The 13,283-nt window shown below is 36.1% G+C and overlaps 2 protein-coding genes across 2 annotated transcripts; both read right to left on the bottom strand.

Moving 5' to 3' along the window:
* Positions 7,816 to 8,151, bottom strand: LOC109847457. The gene has a single exon (XM_020416686.1). The coding sequence runs from the start codon at positions 8,149 to 8,151 to the stop codon at positions 7,816 to 7,818; it is 336 nt and encodes a 111-aa protein (XP_020272275.1).
* LOC109850403 (pentatricopeptide repeat-containing protein At2g17210) lies at positions 9,090 to 11,709 on the bottom strand. The gene has a single exon (XM_020420426.1). It carries the CDS (start codon positions 11,312 to 11,314, stop codon positions 9,146 to 9,148), a length of 2,169 nt encoding a protein of 722 aa, XP_020276015.1. The 5' UTR covers positions 11,315 to 11,709; the 3' UTR covers positions 9,090 to 9,145.

The following is a 13,283-nucleotide window of genomic DNA, read 5'->3' on the forward strand; positions in this document are numbered from 1 at the left end:
GACTCCGTCCTCACCACACACTCCTCTCGGTGTACAAGTGTATTACAAAGTGATCCTCACAATTAGGCATAAATACAAATAAATTTGTTCTCTACAATGGATAAGAACACAATGTAAGCTCACACTCTAAGTCACACAATCCCACAACCTAATTATACAATGTATGCAAATACAATAAGCTCAATGGTTGTGTGTGTAAACAAAGAGTAAATAAAATCAACTAAACTCAATATAAACACTAGCTTAATAAAATGGTAATTCAATAATATAAATGTAAAGCTAGATTGAGTTTAGAGAAACTTCTCTATAGATAACAAGAGAGAGGGAGAAGAGTGAATGCTCAAACACCAAGGATGATCTCCTCAAGCTCTTGTGGAATTGAATTCACAAACTCAAACCCTCAATTGCTTAAAAGCTTCTAAACAAACATTAAACAAACTTAAACCCTTGTTTAAAACTCTTTTAAACTTGTTTAAAAATATTTCATTAGTTAGATGAAGGATGAGAGCAAGGGGTATATATAGCCACCCAAAATCTCAGCCAAAACCCAACTTAAAAGACAAAAAAAGCCCTCAGAAAACACTGCTGGAAACTAGCCGTTACTGTGCAACGACTCTTTCATAAGTCGACTTATGAGTCGACTCATGAGTCGACTTATGAGTTGACTAATGAGTCGACTTATATGAGTCGATTCAGCAGAAGAAAAATCACAACTCCGCTGCACTTCGTGAATCGACTTATGAGTCGACTAAACATGCACAGACCAGATTTGCACAGAAAACTCAACTTAAAAACATGTTTACAGACCAGATTTGCACAGAAAACTCAACTTAAAAACATGTTTAAAAATATCAGATAAATTCTAAAAAATATGAAACTTTGGGAATAGTTTATAATCATTTTGACAAACTTGTTTGAAGAGGAATTTTGCAAAAATGTCCTCATATTTATGAAAAACATCATTTTGACAAAAGTACCAAAATACAAGTTTTGAAAGTGTGCAAGTGTGTGTGATATCTCAAATAGCTTCAAATAAAATCTACAACTACTTACCTACAATCTAGCACTAGAGAGAAAAGAAAAACTAGCAAATATCCTCACATAGAATAACATATCTTTGAGTCTTGATATTGCTTTGATTTGATGAAGCTTTCACTTTGTATATGTTGTTCTTGATTAACATTTGCTTCATCACATTGCCTCCACCTCCTATAGATATTGACGTTGTAGCTCATATTCCATCCAATCTTCCATATATGGTACTAACAAGCTTGATATACATATTAACTATAATATCACTCAACAAGCAATTAGTATCGATAATGATGGTTGTAAATCATCATCAAAACATAAGGGCTAACATCTACTGTGATTACATAGTATTCTATTATTATCCACTTTGTATATACATCTTCCATGTTTGTGTAGCCCCCTGCTATAACAAACCGATAGCAGAGCTCCAGTATTATTCTTGTGGGATTCAAGATGTCATTTGTAAAATACAAAGTGGAGAAATTTAACGGGAGAAATAGCTTTACTTTGTGGAGAGTCAAAATGAGGGCTCTCCTAATATAATAAGGATTGTTCAAAGTCCTGTCCGGGAAGAACAAGTTGCCGAAATCCATGTCTGATGATGAGAAAGAAGAGCTTGAGATGAAAGAGCATAGTGACATACAACTCTAGTTGTCCGATGAGGTATTGCGGGAGGTTGCCAGTGAAGATACCACCGTCGATCTATGGCTCTAGTTGGAGAGCTCGTACATGGTGAAATCTCTAACAAATAAGTTTTACTTGAAGCAATGCCTCTTCACCCTTCGCATGAAGGAAGATATGCAAATTAAAGACCACTTAGATAAACTTAACACTATTCTTATGGATTTAAAGAATATTGATGCTAAAATTGACAAAGAAGATCAATCCCTTATTTTGTTATGTTCATTACCTTCTTTCTATGAGAATTTTGTCAATAGTATACTTTATGGTAGAGATACACTTTCTTTGGAGGATGTCAAATTAGTCTTACATTCAAAAGAATTAAGGTATAAAACGTCTATTGTAGGAGGTGAGGATCAAGCTGATGGCTTGTTCTTCCGTGGTCATCCAAAAAAGGGTGTTGGTGGTAGAGAAAAATCTAGAAATATGTCTAGATCAAAGTCAAGACCAAGAAAAAATGTTGAGAATTATTATTATCATATGTTTAGGCATATAAAACCTAATTGTCCAGTGCTCAAAATAAAGGATAATTCTCAGTCAAAGTCTTGCGAGATGAAAATTCAGTTGTCATTGTAACCGAAGAGTCTTATAGTTTACATGAAGTTTTTTCAGTTGGTGTTAATACTTATTCACAAGATGAGTGGGTTCTTAATTTGGGTTGTTCCTACTATATGTGTCCATATAGGGATTGATTTGTTACATATCAGCCTATTGATGGTGAAATGCCTTGTTGGAAAATAACTTATCTTGCAAGACTGTTGGTATCAGGTTAATTAGAATTAAAACACATGATTGTATTATAGAACATTGAGTAATCTCTGACATATTCTAGAATTAAAGAAGAACCTCATTTTTTTAGGCACCCTTGACTCAAATAGTTTTAAGTTTTTGGCTGAAAGTGGAGTTTTGAGAGTTAGTAAAGACTCTCTTATTGTGATGAAAGGAAAGAAGGTAAATGCCTGCTATATCTTTGAAGATAATATAGCAACATGTGCTGCAGTAATGTCATCCTCAGAGGATTCAGATTCTGTCACTACACGTTTGTGGCATATGTGGTTAGGGCATATCAGTGAGAGAGGATTAGATGTATTGAGCAAATAATGTCTGCTTTATGGTCAGAAAATTAGCAAGATAGACTTTTGTCAGCATTCTGTTTTTGACTAACACCATAGAATCTCCTTTAGTATAGGTGTCCACAGAACCAAGGGTATTTAGATTATATCCATTCAGATATTTGGGGTCCCTCTCAGGTTCTATCAAAAGGTGAAGCTTATTTTCTACTAACATCAATTGATAATTATTCCAGAAAAGTTTGGGTGTTTCCTTTGAAACATAAGAGTGATGTGTTTGCAACCTTTAGGTAATGAAAGGTTATGATTGAGAACCAAACAAGAAAGAAAGTGAAGTGCCTCAGACTTGATAATAGGATGAAGCTTTGCTCCACGGAGTTTGAACAATTCTTCAAGAATGAAGGTATTGTGCATCATCGTATAGTTCAGCATACACCACAACAAAATAGAGTTGCAGAAAAGATGAACAGAACACTTTTAGAGAGCACTCGGTGCATGCTTTCTAATGCCAGTTTGTCAAAAAACTTTTAGGCTGAGGCAGTCAATACAACTTGCTATTTGATAAATAGATCTCCTTCTATAGCGATTGACTTTAAAATTCCAGAAGAGGTATGGTCTGGTGTCCCTGCTAGTTACTCTCATTTAAGAGTATTTGGTTGCTCTGCTTATTTTCATGTTAATGATGGTAAGTTTGAACTCAGAGCAAAGAAAGCTATCTTTTTAGGATATGCTAATGAGGTGAAGGAATATAGATTGTGGTGTTCTAATCCCAAGTCACCTAAATTATTTATTAGTAGGGATGTTACTTTTGATGAAAAATTAATGCTTTAGCTAAGAAAGGAGTTTATTGTTGATATCATATGTATTGAAAAAGGAGTCTAGCAAGTAGTGAAGGTAGAGAACTCCGCTTTAAAGGGGGTGCTTGAGGGCGCTCATAGTGAACCAGTTGATACTGTAGAAGGTTCGACTTTATATGATGATACACCACAAGAGCAACAGTACAATATTGCCAATGGGAGAACAAAAAAACAAATCTGATATCCTCAACATTATGCAGATATGCTTGCTTACGCTTTGAGTGTCGCAGAATCTATTAAAATTTTAGATCCTTCTACCTACAAGGAGGTTATAAGTGACAGTAAGGCTACAGATTGGGCTGTGGCGATGACTGAAGAGATGAAGTCTTTTTACAAGAACCAGACATAGTAGTTAGTAGTGCCATTAAGGGGACAAAAGCTTGTTGGCTGCAAATGGGTCTTTAAGAAGAAAGAAGGAATTTCGGATACAAATTCTGTAAGATGCAAGGCATGCTTGATAGCTGAATGTTACAGTCAGACCGAGGCTAAAAACTTCAATGAAGTATTATCTCTAGTTGTAAAACACACCTCAATCCGCGCGTTACTTGCTATGGTTGCTCAATTTAATTTGGAGTTTGAGCAACTTAATGTGAAGATGGTCTTTCTACATAATGAGTTTGAGGAGCATATGTTTATGCATCAGCTAGAGGAGTTCGTCGTTGAAGGTAACAAAGATTATGTGTGCAGGTTAATAAAATCTCTTTATGGGTTGAAACAGTCTCAAAGACAGTAGTATTTAGGATTTAATACTTTCATATTTGAGCATGGTTACTATAGGAGTAAATATGATAGTTATATTTATCATAAAAAGCTTAATGATGGTTCTTTTGTATATTTACTTTTGTACATTGATGACATGTTGATTGCAGTCAAATATATACTAGAAATAAACAAGTTGAAATTTCAACTCAAGCATGAGTTTGAGATGAAAGACTTAGGAGTAGGAAGAAGATTTTGGGGATGGAGATCAATAAGAACAAGCGAAAAGGAAGTTTATTTCTTTCATATGAGAAATACATCAAGAAGGTGTTGGAAAGATTTAGCATGCTTGATGCGAAGCTTGTGAAGACTCCACTTGCTGCTCATTTTCGTCCTTCAGCAGATTTCTCTTCTCAAACTGAAGAAGAGAAGCAATACATGTCTTGTGTTCCTTATGCCAGTGCAGTTGAAAGTATTATGTTGCTATGGTCTGCACCCATCCAGATATTTCATATGCAGCTAGTGCCGTGAGTCGGTATATAGATAAGCCTAGAAATGTCCATTGATAGGCTGTAAAATAGGTACTTAGATATTTGAGAGGATCTGCTAATACTGGTTTATATTTTAGCTGGAAAACAAATTCAGATTACAGAATACTTGACTGATTCAAATTATGTGGACAATTTGAATAAGAGACGATTTATGAGGGGTTATGTATTCGCTCTCTCTGGTAGTGACATTAGTTGGAAGGTGACTCTACAGTTGGCGGCTGCTCTGTCTACTACAAAGGCATAGGATATGACAGTGACAAAAGCAGTGAAAGAACCTATGTAATTAGTTGAGAGGTTTGGTTGAAGATCTCAGGTTACATCAAGGTGTTACTACGGTGTTTTGTGATAATCAGAGTGCAAAATATTTGACGAGGCATCAGATGTATCATGAAAGAACTAAGCATATAGATGTTAGGTATCATTTTATCAGAGAAATTAAGATCATTAAAATTAAAAAAATTGGTACAATAGATAATCCAACAGATATGATGATGAAGCCTATACCTTCGTGCAAGTTCGAGTATTGTCTCGAATTGCTTGAAGCTTAACAAAGTGGAGGTTAAGCCCGTAAGGGGTATTTAGTGAGATAGCAAGAGCGAAGAGAAGATCTTCATATTCAAAGTCAAGGTGGAGATTTGTTAATTGTGACATTGAATCAAATTTAATACATGTGTTTTCAAACTCCCACTATTTCACCAACCCTTTTCACTATTTCACCAATCCTTTTCACTATTTCACTAACCCTCTTGTATATGTGAAGCCACAAATACCTATGAAGATGTGAGTTAAATGCATTTGGGACATAGAAAAGAAAGAGAGTTGAAGAGAAAAGAACAAGAGAGTTTTTTTGAGTGTTCTCTTCTTTGCATGCGTTTGGGAGATATTAGAGTGGTCTCCTACTATAATCTTCTCTTTTGTGATTAATGAATCTCTACTGTTCTCGCCCATGTACGTAGGATATACTGATCGAACCATGTTAAATTCTTATGTGGTGTTCTCTATCTCTACTGTGATCACATAGTACTATGTTATTATCTACTTTGTATAGATATCTTCTGTGTCTGTATAGCGTCTCGTTGCAATAGTATGCACATCCATAACTATGTCGAGTTCCTCATAGAAAAATAATATTGCAACCGAGCTATAATAAGCACATAAAGTCAAAAGTAATAATCAAAATACTTAACCACGTGCAATGCACGTGCATCCTAACTCGTAACTAAAATGTCCTTGAATTAAAAAAAACTCTCAATTGGAAGAGACAGAGAGAGACCCCCCAAGATATTTAGGGGGGTTATTGGTTGGGACAAATTAGGACCAAGTGGAAAAATTGTTCCAAATGGAACAATTTTACCCCTTTGGGATATTTTGAGTGGGGTAAAGTGGGATAAAGTGGGATAATGAGATAATTTGAGCTTTTGATTTGACAATTTATGTGGGATAATTGATGATGTGGCACCTTATTAAAATATAATTTTATCTATTAATTACTTCTAAATTAACTTATCCAATTGGTTTAATATATTATTTAGTATATTATTATAATATAAATATTATTTTACTTTATATTAAAATATAATATATTGTACTATACTTAAAAATTACTATTATTAATTATTATATTATATTATATTATATTATATTATATAATAATTAATATAATATAATATCAATATATTTAATATAATATTTTAATAATATAATATTTAATATAATACATTATTTTATTTATACAAAAATATAATATGTTATACAATAATTACTAATTAACATTAGATTAGTATATTACATTATATAATAATTGATATAATATATGAATAATATATATAATATAATACTTTAATAATATATTATTTAATTTAATATATTATAATATAGTATCATAGGATATAATGTACTTTATAAAATATTATAATATTTTACTTTATTCAATGTAATATTTTTAAAATATTATATTAAAATTAAAATAATATATATATAACATGATAATTACAATAATATATATTAATAGGTATCATGTTATAGTATAATATATTATATTATTTCAAACTATAGTATTATATTATATTATATCATAATATTTTACTAATATTAGTAATTATTATATTATATTATAATAGTATGTCATATATATAATAACTATAATAATATTTTATAAATTAATTATATAATAATATATTATATAACAATATATGTTATTAAAATATTATATAATATTATAATAAATACGTTATACTATAATTACTATTATATAATATTATTAATATATGTTATTAAATTATGTCATTAAAATATTAATATATGTATATTTTTATATATCATGTCATATATTTATAATATAATTGCATGTATTAGTTAAGTAATATAAAAATATTTTAAAATTATCCCAATTGCCTTCAAAGTGGAACAACATTGTTCCAATATGGAGGATGGAGTAAATTTTTACTATTAGGACAAAATTTTTGTAAATGAGTGGGGTAATTTTATCCCAAGTGGTGTAATTGTCTCACTAGTATTCCAAAAAACCAGTAACACAAAAAGGTATTATCCTTGTTCCATTGTCCCAATGAATAACACTATGAAATAGAATCTCCAAAATTATCTCATTATCCCCCAAAATATCCCAACCAATAACCCCACTTAGTTATTTCCAAATTTCAGAAAGGGGTCTAGTGAAGAAAAGTGTAAAGTCTAGGGACGTTATGTGATATAAAAAAAATTCTGGGGTTATGTGCAAACCCCCAAAGTTCGGGTTTTCGTGAAATTAATCCTTCAATATATGAATCCTCATACTTCATTCATTCAAATACCAATAATTTCAGAACTACAGAACTAATCAGAAACTATTTTATCCATTATTCCAACACTACGAACTCCATATGACACTTAAAACATCACGAAGACATGAACACATACTAATTGTTTTCAAGAAACTCCCTTGTGACCAACACTAGGCGCATAAGGAGGCCAATACAAATAAAACTCAATCTTGTACACAACGGTAACCCCCGTCAAACTCACCGGTGACGACCTCACGTACCCTCCAACAAACATGAAGTCTCCGGTCCCTCCGACCACCGGATGATCAGATGGCTTTGTGTTATGAGTCCCCCCAAGAACCGATATCGACCCTTCGTGCCCTTCAACATTCAACGTTATCTTTGCCGCCGAAACACTCCTAAGCCCGTCTAAGCTTGAAGTTACGGAAAATCCCTCTGCGATGCCTGCGACGCGAGAGGTTGCACTTGTCGTGGTGGTCATCTTGTCGTTGAAGACGAAGATTGTCCCAAAGGGGGTTGTTGTTTGAGAGATGCCCGTGTGTCCAGTGACGGGCTGGACGATGATGAAGCCGGTCTTGTTGATGGTTTCATGTTGGTAGAGAGAAAAGTGAAGGGATTTTAGATGGTGGTGGTGGTGGTGGTGTTGGTGTGAGGACGAGACTTGATGAACAATGAGAAGAGAGAACAAGAGGTATAGATATTTAGCCATGAGAACTTTGGTAAATTTGGTGATTTTGGATAAATATGTAAGGTTTTGATGTGAGGAGAAAAGGTCGTAAGATGTCCGTTTTCTTTTCAAAAGTAAAGGTGCAAGTTGGCTGGGTGATGTGAGGAGAAATGGTGGTAAGATGACTTCTTTTCAAAAGTAAGGGTGCAAGTTGGCTGGGGAATGAGTCAAGGTGTGCTGCTAATTGGTTAATTTGAGACTGGCTGTCAAATCGAGTGTGGGTTGGGTTGGAACTTGGAAGTGTTGCAATCAAAAGTGGTCAATTAAATGACCAATATATGTTCTAGATTAAGTAATTTTCTTTGTTATAAGATATTTTTTTGGGTTCTAGTTTGTACCAAATCTGTCTTTCAGAGTACAATTTTCTCTTTTTTCTAAAGGTCAATACATGAAACGGACGGACCACATTCAGATGATAATTTTCTATCCAAGTACTTTTACTCTGACTCAAGATGGTAGTTGGATGTTTGTGCCTTTGTGGTAAGTTCTTTATGTAATTTACTCAAGTTGTTTTGCTTATTACTTATTGAATATAAGATTGTTTTCCCATCTTACAGTAGAAAAGTTCCTCTCATGATGTTAATTTAAAACATATACCTTGAAATTATGATTTTATAATAAATCATCTTTCACTGTTTGGAAAACCTGTTACCCTTTCCCCACGAGAGCTTAAGTGGTGATAATCAAGATGATGGTGATAAAAATTTTATCTACATCTAAATCCCATGATACTTGCATAGATGCAAATTCAATCATTCCCTTCTACTTTCTTCATACAATAATGCAAAAACTCAACCATAACATAAATTCCCTCCTTCTCCAGATGAGACTCATCCCAAGCAACAAACTTATGGTCCCTCCCCTCAACATGCACCAAACTATTACCACTCACCATCTTCAACCTCCTCTCCTTCATCAACCTCCTCATGCTCGCCATCCCCTCACTCACTCCTCCGCTTGCAAACATGCTCGAGCTCATCAGATACCCGGCAGAATTTGTTGGTTCAAGCCCAACCACATGCGACGCGACAATTTGCCCAAGCTTAAAGCTCCCATGGCTCCTACATCCACTCATCAGAGCTCCCCAAGCAACCGGAGATGGCTCAACATCTCCAGGCATCTTCCTTATCACCTCGAGCGCGCCCTTAAGGTCTCCGGATCTCGCCAACATGTCTATAACACATGAGTAATGTTCAAGTGAAGGTTGCAGTGAGGGAACTTTTAGCATTCTTTGAAAGCAAGCAAGCCCATCCTGTACTAAACCACAATGGCTACAAGATGAGAGGATGGAAACCATTGTGACTGAATTTGGCTTCATGCCCTGATCATGCATTTCGTGGAGTAGGGCAAGCGCTTCTTTTCCTTGTCCGTTCATCCCTAATGCACCTATCATTGCGTTCCAGGAATGTATGTTCTTTGAAGGCATTTCATCAAACACTTTTTTTGAGCTGATCAGGTCACCGCATTTTGCATACATGTCGATGAGTGAGGTTCCGATGGTCAAGTCTTGGTCTAGGTCATTTCTGATTGATAAGCCATGAACGGTCTTTGAGAGCTTGAGCTCGGCAGAAATGACGCAAGCTTCAATTAAGCTAAGAATAGTGACTGAATTTGGCGGTTCTCTTGCGAATTGCATCTCTCTAAAGAGGGCGATGGATTCACTTGCATTGCCACAGTGTGCAAAGCCAGCAATCATGGTACTCCAAGATATCACATCTTTTCTCTCCATTGTATCGAATAGTTTCATGGCCAGTTCCATTAGGCCGCACTTTGTGTAAGAATCTAACAGTGAATTCTGTACGAAGTCATTCGATAACCACCCTCGGATAACTACTCCATGAATACATCTGCAGTGCACTGGCAGCTCGAGTTGCTTGCAGGCATGCAAAAGATTGACCATGGTCACCTCGTCCCCCTCGACTCCAGTCTTTTGCATTGAACCGAACAGTTGTAAGGCTTCAATGCTTTTCTCATTACCGATTAATCCAGTTATGATGCTATTCCATGAAACAATATTAGTAGATGACATGTGATCAAAGACCACGAAGGCAGAATCAATATCAACACACTTCGAGTACATATCAATAAGAGAATTCTCAACAAACACATCCTCTTCAAACCCTTTACGGATCAAGTGAGCATGTATGGACTTCCCATTGTCGATATCTCCAGCGTTTGCGCATGCTTGAAGAACGCAAACCGCCGCAAGCCCATCCATCTCGTTACCAAGCTCAACATACATCGATCGAAACAATCGCAAAGCATTGGCGGCATTTCCGCATCGCGTGTATCCACTCATCAACGAGCTCCAAGATATCACATCTCGTTCACACATTTCGTCAAACAACTTCTGTGCATAATTCAAGTTCACAAACCTCACGTACATGTTGAGCAAAGAGTTCTGCACTGAGGCCACAATTGAAAACCCACTCTTTGTAATAAACCCATGTAGGTTTTGTCCTTCGTCAATGGCTTCCAGTTTCCAGCAAGCTCGAACAACAAGGATCAAGCATGAAACGTTGGGTTCAAAATTTGAAGCCCTAGCCTCCATGAACGAGCTCAGGCCGATCTCATACTCCTCTAAACTCAAGAATCCATGTACCAAAGCGTTCCACGATACCGAATCTTTACACTCCATTTTATCGAAAAATCTCAGCGCAGAGCTCATCATGCTGCATTTACTGTAGAAACTAATGACCGAATTGCAGGTCGAAGCGTAAGAATCAAAACCCATCTTGACAACATCGGCGTGAATCGAAGTTCCAAGTTTGAATGATCGAATGTTAGCAAGATGTTTGAATAGCGGAGGGAAAACGTGGGAGGTTATTTGTGAACCGGCGTTCTTTATTTGGTGATAGTGATGTACAACGTTGCTGAGCTGCGATAAGGGCATAAGGAAATTCACTGGACTTCTCATTCAAAAACTTCGATAGAGGGAAGTAAAAATAAACATTGCTGAACGTACGGACTATCTAAGGGAACAAACTTGGACCACCAGTACTGCTTATATTTGGCAACTGCAGGGTCTGACCATGGCTTACAGTAGTTCCCGTTGTAGTGAACAACGGCTGCATTCTCGACTTCTTTCGGGCCCACTGCTGGATCATGACCGAGGCCCAAGACATGCCAGCTTCGTTCGAGGGGATATGTCAGGTTGTAGAATGTGATCAAACCCGGAGGTAGAGTTCCCAGTTTCCGTAGTGTTCTTTCCTCATTCTGCAGATATGAATTGTACGGCAGTATGTTGGTCGAATATAATTTAGGGGTTAGCTACGCCTCCTGTACTATTGCAAACTGAACTCGCTACCCTTTGGGAATCTTCTTGACACTTTTAGGGGGGGTCTATCTGCACCAATAGATTTTCACTCAGGGGGATTATCTGAAGTAATAGGACATTTTCAAGGGGTCTATCTAAAACTACAGAACTACAAGTGTAGTAAGTTCAATTTGGCAATGGTACAGGGGGCCTATCCACAGCTAACCCTATAATTTGTGAAGCGCAGAAAGGTTGACTAAAATTATTCTTACGGAGTCTTGCCAATAATGATATATATATATATTCCAGTAATGTTCCGTATCTTCCACTGCTTTAGATCGAAGATGTTCATCCCGAAAGCCCATCCACAAGCATGTGGATCAAAATTTTCAGAAATCTTTGGGTTTGAGAAGTTAACGTCAGGCACCGAAATCAGCAGCCCACGTTTTTTATCAAAAGCAAAAGAGTGGGCCCCACTTTTGAAAAAAAATGCACTGGGTTAGGCACCGAGTTTGGAAATTTCAAAAGATGCATAGTGTAATATTAACATTTTATTATGCATAGTGTTTTTTCCAAACAATATAAATAGGCTCCAAGTCCTTAAGGAAAAACTCATCCTAGAAACAACTCCTCATATAGAAGAGTGAGAGAAAGAATAGAGAGAGAGAGTATCTCCTTGTAAAGAGAGATTGTAACTCAAGAGAGATTGTAACTCCAGAGTTTTCTCCTCATAGTAACTTCTTCTATCCTTGTCCGTGGACGTAGGCAATCAAGTGCCGAATCACGTAAATATGTGTGTCCAACTTTTTATCTCTATTTTTGTTCTACTATTGCTACGACCTTGCTCTGTTTGGCCCCGGGTTTGTCCCAACAAGTGGTATTAGAGTCAACTTAGGGTGCTTGTATATATCTACTTATCGTATGCTCTATGGCTGCCACCAAAGGTGGATCCTCCACATCAGAAAACAAGTTAGGTTATCATTTACCCTTTGAAGGTGACGAGTACTATTCACGAGTACGATACTGTTCATAAATACGATACTATTCACATATACGGAACTATTCACGGATATGGTTACTGTTCATAAATACAGTTACTGTTTACGTGAGATAGTAAGAAGTTACTGTTTGTGGTAGAAGCAATGATGGTAAAGTTCAAGATCGAGAAATTCGACAGGAGTAATTTTTCTCTGTGGAAGTTGAAGATAAAGGCTATCTTGAGAAAAAATAATTGCCTAGCGGCCATCGGTGCAAGGTCGAACGACATGAAAAATGATAAGAAGTGGAATGAGATGGATAAAAATGCTATTGCAAATCTCCATCTGGCATTAGCAGACGGAGTGCTGTCAAGCATTGAGGAGAAGAAGATAACAAAGGAGATCTGAGATACTCTAACAAAGCTATATGAGGCGAAATCCATGCACAATAAAATCTTCTTAAAAAGGAAATTTTATACTCTTAGGATGGCAGAATCTACATCGATGACTGATCACATCAACACCCTAAACACACTGTTCTCCCAACTCACAACGTTGGGGTATACAGTTGGTGCGAATGAACACACTGTTCTCCCAACTCACAACGTTGGGGTATACAGTTGGTGCGAATGAACGTGCAGAACTTCTACTTT

The sequence above is a fragment of the Asparagus officinalis genome, chromosome 7 (genome assembly GCF_001876935.1).
Source record: "Asparagus officinalis chromosome 7, Aspof.V1, whole genome shotgun sequence".
In the NCBI taxonomy this organism is placed as follows: domain Eukaryota; kingdom Viridiplantae; phylum Streptophyta; class Magnoliopsida; order Asparagales; family Asparagaceae; genus Asparagus; species Asparagus officinalis.

What these genes read in the sequence shown, in the direction of transcription:
- LOC109847457 (XM_020416686.1), bottom strand. Translation starts at nt 8,151, where the DNA reads ATGACCACCACGACAAGTGCAACCTCTCGCGTCGCAGGCATCGCAGAG.
- LOC109850403 (XM_020420426.1), bottom strand. Translation starts at nt 11,314, where the DNA reads ATGAGAAGTCCAGTGAATTTCCTTATGCCCTTATCGCAGCTCAGCAAC.